At 39.9% G+C, this 15,279-nt stretch overlaps 2 protein-coding genes across 2 annotated transcripts; both read right to left on the reverse strand.

Annotated features, from left to right (window-relative positions):
• Window positions 1-1,073: 1,073 nt before the first annotated feature.
• On the reverse strand, window positions 1,074-1,684 carry LOC148724637 (uncharacterized). Its single transcript, XM_088730380.1, has 2 exons — window positions 1,470-1,684; window positions 1,074-1,356 (listed from the first exon to the last, which is right to left on the reverse strand). The coding sequence occupies exons 1-2, from the start codon at window positions 1,682-1,684 to the stop codon at window positions 1,074-1,076; spliced, it is 498 nt and encodes a 165-aa protein (XP_088586506.1).
• Window positions 1,685-5,938: 4,254 nt separating this feature from the next.
• Window positions 5,939-15,206, reverse strand: LOC111347122 (uncharacterized). Its single transcript, XM_088731140.1, has 7 exons — window positions 15,107-15,206; window positions 14,319-14,357; window positions 13,560-13,649; window positions 12,099-12,163; window positions 10,385-10,405; window positions 8,637-9,377; window positions 5,939-7,948 (listed from the first exon to the last, which is right to left on the reverse strand). Exons 2-7 carry the CDS (start codon window positions 14,326-14,328, stop codon window positions 7,730-7,732), a joined length of 1,146 nt encoding a protein of 381 aa, XP_088587266.1. The 5' UTR covers window positions 14,329-14,357; window positions 15,107-15,206; the 3' UTR covers window positions 5,939-7,729.
• Between the last annotated feature and the right edge of the window lie 73 nt (window positions 15,207-15,279).

Here is a 15,279-nt window from a genome sequence, read left to right on the forward strand (position 1 = left end):
CGACGAAAGTTTTTCATTTTATTTTCCCAATTTCTGGTGTTAACTTCATATTTAGACCCTAAACTATAAGAATAAGCGTAAGTTTCTCAAATTTGACGACGTTATTCCTTTAAAGCAGCGCCGCGAAGACATTAAAAATTCTTCCGCCATTGCTCGAATAACACACTAGAGAGCCCGCGAAAATAACTTCAGCGGTTTTAGTTGTGACGTCATCGACTCACTTCGACAACGCTGCGAAGGCATGCCTTTACAAGAAATACGCAAAAGAAAGCTGGGGAACAATTCTTTCGAATTTTATTCCTTCTTTCCTGCGGAACCAGAAAAACAACTCTCTCTCGTTTGTTGAATCGTTGACGTCACTTCCGTTCTCGACCCAGTTACTTCTTCTTCGCGCGGAGTTCTGTAGCTCGAAGAATGGCGGCCGTTTAGATCGCGAATTTAGTGGGAAAATGTTACTTCTCGATGGAGTTTTTCCTTAAGATTCGGCAAATTTGTTACTTATGGTAAGTACTTTCAATCTCTGAGGAGAAAAGAAAAGGTGCAGTTTTGGTCGCAGTAGCACTTTAACTTCTCCCTAAATAGCCAGACGTTACCCAGTTATCAGGTAATGGAAATATTCAAACTTATCAGAAAAAATTTATCTTGATCTGTTACCAAAAGCCCTCACTCGCTCTTACCTCGCTCGTTCGGGTTTTTGACACAAACAACTCGTGAATAAAACCCCATACGCCGCACTTTCTATGACGTAAACTATATCTGCGCCTTATGTTATATAGCTCAAAGAAAGCTGATTGACGTGTTTTGTTAATAAGGCCGCGAAACTGAAAGTTAGAATCGAACCAGACACCTAAATTCCTAGCTTCACTGACTGATTTTACTTGCGTGTCACCAACCATAAGGTGGACAATTAAAACTTTGCTGTTGCTGGCGAGTTCCTAGAGCATGAATTCAGACTTATCTTCATTCAGCTTTAATTTATCAACAATCAGCCACGCCCTTACGACCCTGATATATCTTTCCATAGCACCTCTTGCTTCCGTCTCACCCACTGAACTGTCTGGCTTCAACGACAATTAAAGCTGAGTGTCATTAGCATACGCATGCGCATTAGGCAAATGGTTCTTGATAACCTGGAACAGCTCGCTCGCATAATCAGAGAACAGAAGTGGTCCGAGGCATGACTCTCGAGGAACTCTAAGTGACAAATCAAATCTATCAGACAGTACACCATTAATGATGATACTGAGATCGAGCTGACAGGTAGGAGGCGATCCATTCGAATCATCTCCAGTAACACCAAAGGATGTCTCGAGACGGCGTAAGAGGATGGTACGGTCGACCGTATCATACGCAGCGCTAAGGTCAAGTAATACAAGCAAAGACACCTGTTGACTATTCATGTCAATTAAGATGTCATTTACTATCTTAACCAGCGCGTCTCAGTGCTATGGGATTTCCTGTAAGCTCACTACAACTCGGGAAACACTTCGTTGTTCATGACGTGGGCGTATACTTGGTCAAATACTGCTCTTTCAGTGATCTTGGACACAAATTGGAAATTACTAACCGGACACAAGTTCTTGTACGCCGCGAAATCATTAGCGCCCTTCTTGAACAAAGGGTTTATGATAGCTTCCTTCCAATTGTCAGGAAAATATCCAGTGGACAGAGATGCATTCGCCATATTTGTGATCACCGGAAGCAGAACATCCAATGAATCACAGACCACATAAGTTGGAAATGGGTCTAATACGCACGAATTTTTCGCAGAGGCTTTAATGAGCTCACATACATTTCGCTCACCAAGTGTCGTGTCTTATTTGTGTTTGCCCACTAAAATATTTTAAGAACGTAGCACGTGAATTCCAGCAATGCGAGTTCCAGCAAGTTCACGTGCACGTGACCTTTTCCGTTTCTTTTTTTAAAGTACTTTGGAACTCTAGTTTTTCGAAAAGTTGGTATCTAAGTTAGTTTGTAAAGTTCGCGAAGGGTTTTTGCAAAAGATTCAGAGAATTTCGAAGCGACGTGGAGCGACATAGGTACAGAGGCTGATTTACGACGCTGTGGAACTCTGAAGAAAAAAGAAATTAAATGTGGAGTTTACACCAAGGTTGCCAAAACAGCGCAGTACTTCGTCAGTGATATCCGAGGCCTCCCCGCCCGGCGGGACAAGATTACGATCAGCAGAACTCAAGCAGATGGAATCAGTATCCTGACGAATGTACTCTCTCCTGCGCACAAAGAATTTACCGACATCATTTGCAAACACAGTCTTGTCAAGATGGACAGGAAAGTTCAAAACATCAGATGCGCCAAGCAGTTTTTTGGCTGCAGTTTTTTGGCTGCAGTTTTTTGGCTGCAAAGAAAAGCTTTCTCAAATCAGTTTCCTCATCCTCTATAAATATGGAATAAAACTCTTCCCTTGCCTTGTTCATGAGATTAATAACCTTATTCCTCTTCTGCTCGAAGTCAGCAAAATCCACAGGCAGCCACGTTCTTCTCCATTTTCTTTCAGCCTTCCACCGTGAGCGTTTAGCATCATCAATTTCACTGCTGAACCAACGGACCACAGGTCTGCTAACCTTAGCACGAGTACTAAGCGGAGCATGCTTGTCTAGGAGAGCAGAAAAGGTGCTGTTGTACGGGTTTACATGCGCCTCTAATTCATTAGCAGTCGTTGGTTTTACTGCTGCAGATAGCTCAGTAGACTGAAAATCTCTTTTAAATTGCTTCATATCAATTGACTTTATTTTTCTATAGTTGGAAGTCTTCACGGAAAGAGCGGGTCTCGGCAGTGTGAGTCAACACAGGACAGCGGAATGATCGGGGATAAACTGATCTACTACGGGCGTGCGCGAAACCAGGCATTCAGACATGCGTGTCATAGTTAAATCAAGAGTGCGTCCGTCGCAATGCGTGGGCTTATCAACCTGCTGTTCTAGACCCAGGCCCTCGAGAAGCTCCGAGAATTTCCGTGCATCAGAGTCTTGAGGATCGTCTAAGTGGATGTTGGAATCGCCTGTTATAAGCAGCTGTTCTTTGCATAATAGTTGAGAGTCAAGGTATTCCGGAAACTCGGTGAGAAACACGTGCACATTAACGGGAACACGGTGCTCCTCTGAGTAAGGCGGTCCGTAGGCAATCACAAGCCGTATGTTCTGTGGGGAAGATCTTACAATCCACTGGGAGAATTCAAAGGAGTCGTGATCACTAGCTCCAGCACTAGCCATAGAAACATCGAGTGAGTCTCGATAGATGAGCCCAGTCCCCCTTCACGATCAAGTTTTGGATGGTCAACAATACAAATTTTGCCTTCACTGCTCAACCGGACACACAAAGAGTTGATCTCTGGGCGGGTTGGTCAGCCAAGCCAACGTATATTTTAAGGCCAAGTCGATATGCTAACAGAAGCCTATTACAATTGAAGTAAACTAAATGCACCAAAGCCTGACACCAAAACCCCTAAAACCAGCAGGTGGAAAAAACGGGGAACATGTACCCTCGACCAAGGCAGCGGTGAAACTCTTGGGGTTTTAGGGTATCCTATGAATGACATTTTTACACAGTTACTAAAGGTATTATGTAAGTATCGCTCTAAATTTATACAAAAGACGAACACGAATAGCTACGCCCGGTGAAGGCTGACCGTATAATGCCTTGCTCTACTAACGATCTCTGCTTACAAACCACGATCCCATAACTCTCTGCGTACCTCGCAGCCACCCTAAGTCCTCCGATACGTGCCGGCAAAATATAAATTTATGCTAATTAGGATTACCACAATTACATTTTAGCCATCAGGACATAGCTCAGTCATAACAGCCGAGTCATTCGCTGTCAGCCAGTGTTCAGTAATGGCGACTAAATCTACTTTGCGAATCCGTGCTGTTTTATTTCTGACAGAACGAGCAATGAGGTTGCATAACAACATCTGCTTGTGCAATCTTATGTCCATTCTGGAACGTCGTATTTTAATTAACAAATGGTAAACACCACAGCGTACACTATTAAGTTATGGATGCATGCGGGAGTTTGCTAAGCAGGAAAGAAGCGTAAGAGTTGCTCGAGGCGACAGCCGAGAGCGACTCTAGCTTCTTAAGTGCTTAGCAAACCTCCCAAGTGCATCCATAACTCAATAGTGTACGCTGTGGTGTTTACCATTTGTCTTATAACATAACATTGATACATTGCACCTAAAGAGTTCCCTTTTATTTAACAAATCTTACGTGGCCAGAAAAAACAAGCGCGCTCGGAAAAATAGTCTTTGCATTTGCTCACGTCAGCAGCGTACACCCATGGGCAAATGGGGACGCTAAATTGACCAATCAGAGCGCGCGCTTTACTTTGGCTATGTTATAATCAAATTTGTAGTGTCCCTATCCGCCTGAAGTTCTTGATAGCACGCTGCGATACAATTGCTACTATTGGGTTTCGAGTGTTAGGAAGACCCGTCGCGGTGTCACTCGGCCATTGTCTGGAAACAATTGAACAAGAGCCATTGTCTGAAGATCTCACAGGGCCAGGATTAAGTTTGAAAACTAAATGTCCCATAAGAGGAACGTGGAATGAGGCGTTGGTGCTGGAATAATTTTTTTCAGGCCTTATTTTCACTACTTCTCAAGTAAGGTTCATTACTGCGAGGATCGCTTTCATCTACATTTTTGGTTGAGAATTCTAACTTAGCAACAAATTATAGTGGCACATGTATGAGACCTGGTTCAGGTTTGGTCAGACCCTAGTTAGGTACCATGCTATTTCATTTTTCATATGTGCCCAAAAAAGGAAGCAAAACTGCAAGTTCATCTACCTTGAACCTCCAATTCCTATGAGTGAACAAGACGGAATTTCTCCTTACAATATCAATACAATATCAAAACAGACAAGTGATGAGAATAAAGTAAAAAATATCAATTAGGGGATTATGAGTTGATCCAGTACCAAATTATCTGCACTAACATCAGAAGAATTGTATGGCAGCTGGCAGTAAGGAGAATTTCTAATGAGATCTCGAGATTGAAAGGGTTAGCTTATTTACTTCTGCTGAACAAGACATTTCTTAATAGTTGAGCCAATCACTGAATATGTTGTGTTCTTACAGTCTGATGGAATTTAGATAAGTTATGCTAAGGGTATTATCGCGTAGTATTAGGCAAGCACTTCTCCGTCTTCCTTCGCTTGTGTCCGCAAAATATGCTCACTCCATAAGCTAGTCCAGTCAATTTTTTTGAAAATTAAAACGAACGTCCGTACAGTCTGACTCATGTTTGATGGGTTTTTTAGCCAGGGTGCACTGGGTAAACACTTGCGTCATCTGTATGGGGTCCTGAAAAATCTAGAAACTTATGGATTAACAGCTAGAATACCCAGTCCAATTAGGAAAAGAGAAGCATCTATTCACCAAATATCCTAGTTACATTGATTCCATCATAGAATTGCGAAACCAACTGTTTCTTTCCAGACGCAAGAGCAGATTCTGTTTGGAAAAGCTTCAGAAGGTGATAGAATGTCACCGAGATGTTGCCAAGTAGCCTGCTCCCCTCTGCAAATCACCGCTGAATCTAAAGGAAATGCAGGACCGTTACAGTTTGGCATTACCACCGTCATCGAAGATGTCAGAACGAAGTTTAGGTCAACAGTGGACTGACTTGGGGGCTCCGACTTGTGACTTTTCACAATCTACCATGTATTCTAAACCTTCTTCGTAGCGCCTCAGTAAAAAGCTGTAATGTCAAACCACTTCTGGCTGATGAAGATGAAAACTGTTGTCTTTTCAGTTTGGGATATGCAAAACTTGATGACGACCGGCGCTTGAAATGGGTTGGTATTAAAGACTTTCTAACTCCTATGTCTTGTTGTGAATACGGAAGATTTAAATTTGGACTTACACAACACAGACCGATTGATCAAGATCATAAAAGTGTATTGAAAATAACCAACATGAGGTACATCATAACCTTTAATGTCTTGGGACTTGACATGTACAGTGGTTTCTTTTTACACAAAATCTAATCTATGTGTCTTTTTAGAGATACCTTTACCTCTCTTCACATTCTAGATATCAGTTTATTTATTTGAATTGTACTATTTCATTTTTTACCTACTTGTTTTAAGGAAAAATACAGCAACTACACGTTAAAAATTCTATTTTGATTTTTTTAAGTTGTAATACACATTTTTGTAATTAGAATAAGAACGTTAGTAAATTTTGAGCTTAATCATATAGGGAGAGATGTTTTTCTTCTTCTCAAGCCAGAACGTGGGGCAAGGAAAAAATCCGAGTACTTTCCCATCGAATCACAAACCTTCGGATTCCGCGCTCTGATGCTCTACCACTGAGCAACAGAGATTCAATGGTGAGCAAGGCCCATGACCAAGTTTATACATGACACGCGTCCTGCACAGTGCTAAGATCCTTTGTTGATTCTAGCAGTATGCTGGCTGCGTTTTATGTATGAACCTCGTTTCTGTCCTAATCAGTCTCAAAATTTTCTGATTATCCTCAATTCGCACCTAAAAAATCTATTGAAATATTTGTTAATAAAATATACATTTTTTTCCAATGCTCGATTGCGGCATTTTGGATTAATTTCTCCCTATAAAGTAGAGCGCATTTCGATTGAGTGTTATGAAACCAAACTCCACGTGATCACAGTGGCCAATCTGAAGAAAGACAAACACCACAAGGGGCCAATGGGAACTCAGAGTAGAAATGACCTAACGGCTTGAAGCGCGGGAAAACGCGAGTTGCGTTTGGTCTCGGTCTTGCATCTGATTGGCCGAGAGGATGTTGCTAGTCTTTAAGACCAATCACAGAGCGAGAAAAAACCAAACGAATGAAGTCCCAAATATCTCTTGACACTCAATCTAATACTTGCACTATACTTGCGAGAGGGTCAACGATCGCTTCTGAAGCCTTGTTTGATCGTGCTCAGCATATTAAGTCTACACTGAACTTGATTTTTGAGTAATGTAAGCACTCCAATTCAGTGAAACTAAAATTCGTCAAAAGGTAATGTTAAAAAACCGTAGAAAGATTGAATATCCGCTGTAAAAAGAAAAACTAAAACAAGTTCGTTCGATGATGTAAAGAACATCAATTCTACATTGTGTGATTCTCCTGGAGAAAGAGTAAATTTTGAAAACAGACACAAGAAAAGCTTTTCCTATTGTTTAACTCTTAACAAGTTACCAAATATCGAATACCTCTTACACCATTAACGTTCTTCGAGAACTAACTAAGTGCTAATCTTGACGTCTCCTTGTAATACATTTTTTTGTCTGGTTTTTACGGTTTTTGGGTTCTTTTTAATAGTTTCCATTAATCCGGGCTGATTTGTCCAAAGTTGGGTAATGATAACCTTGGGTTAGTGTTATAATTAAATTCATATCTAAAAGCTTAAAAAGCAAATTCAAGTCAATTAATTCTGTGTCTGATTTGATGATTGGGTGTTCTTAAAAGAGTCGAGAAATCATCCGAGAAAATGCCTTTGAAAGAAAGGAAAAGAAGCTCGGATTCAAATTTAACGGTATGTTAGTTCTAATCGACGTTCGAACAATTGGGCATTGCTAGAGAGTTGAGTATAGTGATAAACTATTTTAGCAAGCAACCCGTTCGTTCTCAAACAGTATCATCAACTGCTGTTTCCAGATTTCACGGAGTAGCTAATTACATAACAGCTGGGTATCTTTAAGATATTCTTACTCCCTCAAGTCTGCAGGTCGGGTGACCTTAGTTTATAGCCACAATATCAGCCTTACGTTGTCTGAGCTCGGCAACCACTCTTTGCATATCGGGCCGTTCGTCGGGGTTTGGTTGGATGCATTCTCTTATAAGTCGTCGTAGGAAGTCATCGACCACATTTCCTAGTTGTCTTGAATGTTGTTGAGGAACTGGCAACTCTCCGATGCTCATCTCTAACACCACGAGCCCAAAACTATACACATCTGCCTAGAATATAAAGAGGGGAAATTGAGGGGCGCACTTATTCAAGGTGAGGGGCTTGTTAGGCATCAATTTTCTTTTTTTTAATCATTTTATTTGATTAGCTTTGCCAACAATACATATAACCTATAACACAGCCGGATAAAATAAAATAGTAATAACAATAACGGGCAGGCAACCACAACAGTGATAGCCAATTACTGTGGTCCCAAAAGTATTAAAATGGTAAACCGATCACATCAATGATTAATAATTAAGAGCAACCTTAGAGGGTAACCTACGTGTAGCCGCACCTGTCCCCTCGAGGAGAAACGGAAGGGGGGGGGAGGGTACGGCTACACTCAGGTTACCTAGAGGGTGGCCGCTTATTCGGGGGAGGCCGGCTTTTAGAGGCCGGACGCTTATTAGAGCATGGGTACTTATTCAAGGAAATGCGGTATGCCCATTACTGATACTGGCTTCGTAAAGCCAAAGTAAGATTTCTTGGCTTATTTTTCCTTGATTACTGCGATCGCAATTCTGACTTGAAATAAGTCTGAGGAGAAACTTTCTTTCTTAATGTTTGCTGTCTCTGGGATCTCCTATAGAATAAGATCGCACAGAACGCCAATCTATTTCTCAAAGCAGACTTGGCTATTACACCAACAAAATGAAAACCAGCTTTGTAAAAGAAACCTGTGAATCATTCTCTTACTTTTGTTGTGTACTCTTGTGTTCGTGTCTCGGGAGCAGAGTACAGAGGTGTTCCTTGATTTGGTGTCATGATGTTGCGCATAAAATTTGCGGAACCAAAGTCAGAAACCTTGGCAATTCTTGCCATGGGCAGCCCTACTTCATAGACGAGCACGTTTTCGGATTTGATGTCTCGATGAAGAATTGGGTCTGGACTTACACTATGTAAGTAGAGGATTCCTTGCCCTACATCAAAGGCAACGGATAACACTTCAGCAAATGGCAATGTGCGCTGTTGTATAATTTTTGCCAGGCTGCCACCATTAGCAAATTCCGTGACTATTAATGGGTCTCCACCTTCAGCTACCGCCGCCATAAATTGCACCAAATTCTTGTGTCGAAGCCGCGAAGCAAGTTCCATTTCTCGGTGAAAGAGAATGCGATTATGATCTGAGATGATGATGCGGTGAAGTTCCTTTACAGCAACCGGGGTACCGCGGAACCATCCTTTGAAAACTGTTCCCCAGGATCCCCTCCCTAGAATCTCGTTCTGGTCAACTTCTACTTCATGACGTTGAACGATCCAGCTGCGTCTCTCTGGCTGTTGGTGACGGGCATAGTTCTCTTTGGCTGCTCTTTCTATTTGTTGCAATTTTTCGTCAAACACTTGGCGTTCACTTTCCTTTTCTGTCTGAACTTTTTGGATTATATATTCATACTCATGACAGGTGCGTTCCAGCTGTATTATTCTTTCATCTCTCTCCTGTAATGCAATCATTGTATTCATGTTGGAGCAGGTTTGAATCCGAAGCCCAGAGGGTTGTCAGCGTATAGTTACGTAGTGTAGCAATCTCATAGCGCGTTACTTTGACGTATCATAATAGGGTGGCGCTAAACAGGAATGATACACATATAACTCTATACAGCCAGACATACCACTAAAGGGCCACTTGTCACTACTATTTTGTCAGTGCACACTTGTTTGGTTTATTTCGCCGGTAAACCAATAGAAAGTATGGTTTATTGTCGGTACCGTAGTACTTATGTTTATTCACAACTGATTTAACTTGACGAACGTCGAAAACTCGTACATTGGCCGCACGGCCTCGGCCAATGAATATAAGTGAAAGTAAAAGTGAAAGGTTTTCTGAAATTACAAACAAAAGAAGGCATTAAACTCCAAATACCTGCCTGAACAACAACAAAAAAACAAATATTAACTTACCGAACCGTTCGCTTTAGCCAAAGAAAGACACAATAACTCTTTTTAAACTCTCTTCAATAAAAAAAAAAACTGAAAAACCCGAGCACATGGCGATTCAAGTTAAAAGTCATGTGACCAGCAAAATCTCTCAAGGTAGTCGGGAGTGACATTTATCACTCAAATTGTCTATGGCCCTTGACCAACGAGCGAGCAAGAATTTCTACAGTTATTGTAAAAATATAAATCTAATATATAGATTTAGCCAAGCCTAAAAGCGGAGCTCCCAAGTTCGTAAGATTAATGATAACATAAAAGATGTGCATTTGCCAAGACTCGCCTGAGACACCCCTCCCTTCGTTTTGATAGTCTCCCCTACCCTACCCGTGCAATCTGAAGGCACGTACGTACGTACGCTCAGTCAGCCACGAGACAACCAAAGGAAAAGAGATTGACCATATTCCATGGGTATGGGGCTCTACCCCACGCTATAAATAAAGTGATTGAAAGATAGGCAAATTGTAACGTATTAACTAAAATCATATAAAATTCAAAATCCATTTACATACTTTTAATTGCTCTCGCAGCTCCTAAAAACACATTAAAAATATCAAACGAAGAATAATATATTATTAAACATGAAATAAGTAATACAGTTTATACATAATTTAGTGAGACATGTAATTCTAAGTAATAAACTGTAACTCTGACAAAAATCGTTTGAAATCGATGAAGTTGCTTCCAACACTTACATTCTTTTCATTACTCAGGCCCCGGCCCCGGTGGGTCCAGGAAATGCTTGCCTCTTTCGTTTGCTATTGTTGTATCAGGGTTTTTACATGAGCTACTGCCGCTGACCAGTTGAGATGTGTACCCTTGAGATGTTTCCCGAGTATAATTTTAGAGACTTTGATACAAAGGGGAAGGGTAGGGGGGACTAGGTCTGGAACCAACCATGGTCACATCTTGCAAAGCGATTAATTCACGGGCTTGTTAGCGGGCTCCGTTCGCCACGCGGGCCGCTCAAATCCTTAACGTGCGAAATTGGTCTTGAAAATAACTCCTTACCGTTGATTTTCTACAACTATTTGAAAATTTTATCCTAGTCAAACTGCATATTAGGGATACGCTGTTTTCTCCTACCTGTTTGTTGATTTTCTATAGCATAGTTATAGTTAGTAATGGCTATAGGTACACGAAAAAATTAGGATGTTGACAAATTGTCCACAAAATTTCCTTTTCATTTCTTCATTTCATTTTTCGGTTTCAATCAAAGGCAGCATAATCAAGCTAATTTGACCCGTAAATTTTAGGGTTAAAAGTCCCTTTCAACGCCCTTGGTCTCTCGCGTGATCACTGCGGGAGACTAGTCTTTCCACCCACGCGCGAGCACGCACCATCATAGCGTGTTGCGCAGCCCCTATGTGCAGTGGCAAAATCGGGCATCGTCCTGAATATCGTTAAAAAGACTAACGGTTGAAGTCATGCATCTTTGGAGCGACCGATAAAAACTTCACGGAGAAATACAGTATCGCGATTAGTTCATTTGCCTTTACTTAGAAAAGTAGATTAACAACACGATTGAGTACAAAATGTCCTCACGTACAGTAGTAACGCTATGTAACGCAATACACTAAACATAACAATAGTGGCGCAGTGCACTCTGGTTAAAAGCCATAATGCATTCTGTTAAAAAGTGATGGATTCGTGATTATTCTATTTCATCTGACCATGATGCCGCTAGCTTGATACGCTCGCTGCCCAGCAGAAACTAACGGTTGAAGTCATCTCATCAACCGATTAAAACTTCACAGAGAAATACAGCATCGCACTGTAAATAATGTACAGGGTTATTGACAAATGCTCGACCTTTTTTTGTCAACGTTAATCATTATTTCGTGTGAATCAACCGACGTGACTGTTTAAAACCAGCTCTAACAGAAGTATAGCACTGGATCGTTACAGCATCTAGGATTGCTCCAGTTCTCATGAAGGAAGGTCTGGAAATCACTATTTGGTTGATATTAACACGATTAGAGGTATACGTTTATAGTTACTTCTAACCGATTTATTGTCAGAAAATGATCGACCGTCAGATGCATTGCTCATAAGATAACATTCATTCAAAATCATGATTATCAAAGAATCCTAAAGCTTTTTTAATGGTACACCCCCTTGAGTGTTTAACGGCAGGCAAAATTGAAAGGGCAAAGAGGGATTGAAATTGGATCATCTCCCAAATTGTTTGTCAGAGACTAGGTCCTAATAATAATGTTTATGTACCTGTATTGTTGTATTATGGGGAGAGAGTACATGTTCCACTTCATCAAGCACTGATCTTACCTCACCTGCAAAGAAAACTATTACTAGGCCACAACAATAATTTTATGTAATGGCATGAGGCTGAGTAAAATTAAGGATTTAAATACCATGTTATCAGACATTTCAAAAATAGTCAGAGGCCCACAGTTACATTGGCAATTTCTGCAACTTCCGAAAACACGAGTGATATTAATCCTTGATTTTACCAGGAAAAAAAGCAATTACTAGTTTTCAACACAAAGGGAAATATCATTTCCTATCAAGGTAAAAAATGTACACTGTTGGCATTTCAGTGTTCATTTAGTGTCAGTGAACTGTTTACATCGACAAATCAGCTGAAAAAAATTCAATTTTGGTATATCAATGCCAAAGTAAAGAAACCATCAATGATCAGGGCTTGACACTTATGGTAGCCAACTAGCCACAGACTAGCACAATTTAGTTTAGGCTAGTGGTTATTGATTTCCACAAGCCGGTTTGGCTAGTAAACAAACAGAAATTGTTGAAACATCTAAGTTGTAACTAGCCACTTGGCTAGTAAGTTGAAAAGTTAGTTTCAAGACCTGAATGAAGTTATAATACTTTAGGCAAAGTTAAGCCTTTTCTCAGTTTTGGTAATTGCCCAGGGTAATAAGCAAATTAAATTAATGGTCGTTAATGAAGTTAGTTCCCTCAGTCTCGGCCAACCAGCATTTAGCAATTTTTCCCTCTATTTTATAGTGATAATGACTTAATTCCATTGGTTAGATTTGAGTAAGACTGTACACTACAATGTAGGAGTTTCAGTTGTTTACTGTTCTTGGTTGTAAGTATCATAAGATGTCTGACTTTGTAAACATTTGTGGAAATTTTAAATGTGGTAGCCTCTTCTGCGGTTATAATTCCCATCTGTAAGGACTCAAAATATACCAAACACATTTATCACAATTCACTTAATGACAAGCAAACTTAAAAAAATAAAGGAAAAGTAAATATATGCCTGTGGGCTGACTGTTGGTCATTTCTTAGCAAGAGGTTTACTGTGGTTCATGTACACACCAACTATAGACCAAACAATGCTCAACTGACAGTTAGCATAATACACAATCAACTTTCCTATTCTAAATCGGTCACTTTATAGGTGACCCACAGTTAGTAAAAGGGAGCTGTCCATAATTTCATTTCCTTCTCATTCAAGTATGCACAATTATTTTGTTATTCTTTGATTTTTTACATACACAAGAGCTGCATGAATTAGAAGTTTCAAATTTGCATACAGGTAAATTTATTATCGTGTCACAAGTTTCAGCAGATTGTTTTGAATTGATATGTATCTAATGTCTTTTTTTACTGTGTAACTTGTGAGAGGAAAATTACATAAATAAATATATAAATAATTACGTACAGTTATCTTGAATCATTCAATTTAGATTTAAATCTAACCTGAGCCACTGAAACTGCCCTGTGATCTCATATCATCATCTCTGTTTACGTCAACACAGGCTAACTTTTTTGAAAGGTTTGTGAAGTCTTCTGAAAAATTGCAAAATGGAACAATAACAACAACAGTTTCTTTCCAAGAGTACAAAAGATATTGCTAATGGAAGAACTCTTCAGTTGAGGCTCAATTCCATTTATCACAATATATGTCAAATACAATTATAATGTGAAGTATAAAACATTACTCTGAATTTGCTTCAGATCCATAAGTTTATATGTTGATATCAGGTAATGCCACCGAAAAAAGTTTACTGAACTTAAAAGAAAAAAGAAAAAAAAGCAAATAGAAAACATTAACAACAGTTTAAAAGTTTCAAATGTAACTTATTTTCTCCTTTACCCAGTAACACCCAAGATCTGATTGTTAATTCTCCCCTCTGGTAGTTGCACAAGAATTTGGTGATCTGCCAAGGTAACAACTACTTGATAAGTTTGAGTATTCTTGCTACCTGTTTCCTGGATAAAGGTTGGATATTCAAGGGAGAAGTTACATGTTAATCACTTCTGGGAGTTTAAGGGTTGAATGCCCATTCAACATGGAAGTGACAGAGAAGGTAGTTCTATCGGTGCATAAATGTATTTCCCTTGGAAATACTGAAGTATTAAGAGAGTTTCAATAAGACTTCCCTTTGATTTATCAATATCATTGGAGTTTGATTTTTTTAAAATATAATTACACGGTTCACTTGTTACGGTGGTTACCTTTGTTCATGGTAGTTTGTTCCCCACTTGATGAAAACTCTGGAAAGTCATACCAAAAAAATATTAAATTTTCTAACTACTGATATTTCATAATAATTAGTGTGATAATACTTATAGTAAATTGTAAAATAGGTAACCTGCCCCTTTTCCCACTGCTAGAGCGTTTGTTGGTGGATAGTTCTTACTTCTTATAGATCAATAGATATATAGAAGTACAGGTAAAACAGTAGCAGAGCGCTCCACGAAAGCAGTACGAGCTGGATCAGAACGATAAACGATCGCCTGTTCGATCGAATGGATACTCTAGTTCAGGACTCCTAACGCATTGACTGAATCTATCGATTGACTCTATTTATGCTGTCAACACTAGAAATGCAAAGTGCCGCAAGACTTAAGACACCCTCTGAGACCCAGGGGCTGTGAGTCGATTTCAAGTTAGTGCGAAAGAGCTCTTTCGCCCTAACTTGAAATCGACTCACAGCGCCTGGGTCTCCGAGGATGGACTTCAGACAAAATTAAGATTTTGTCAACCGTGTCTTCTTTTCGATGAAAATCTGCACATCACATGTGAAACATGAGGGAGGATGATTTCGTAGAAATTTTTTTAAGTGTGTGGCCTCATGAGAGTTTTCAATCGATTATTTTCGTTCCACCTTCCATGTGTGGATTACACGATCGCATGCCCCCATTTTCCTGTAGTAATCAATCTGAATATCGAGTGAACTAAAGATTAACTGCACGGCTCTTTAAAATAAAATATCTGAACTCTTGGAATTACCTCTACTTACCGCGAAAAAAGAATATTTTTTACTCCACCATAGAAATACCCTGACGAAAACTTTTGCTTATCGGACTTTTAAATAGTAACGGAGACACATTCGATGCGGATTGGTCCAACCGTCCGGGTGCATCCCATAAGTCCATAGTGTCGTGTGTACAACAGTTGGACCATTTTCACCAT

This window comes from Stylophora pistillata, chromosome 8 (assembly GCF_964205215.1).
Source record: "Stylophora pistillata chromosome 8, jaStyPist1.2, whole genome shotgun sequence".
NCBI lineage: Eukaryota > Metazoa > Cnidaria > Anthozoa > Scleractinia > Pocilloporidae > Stylophora > Stylophora pistillata.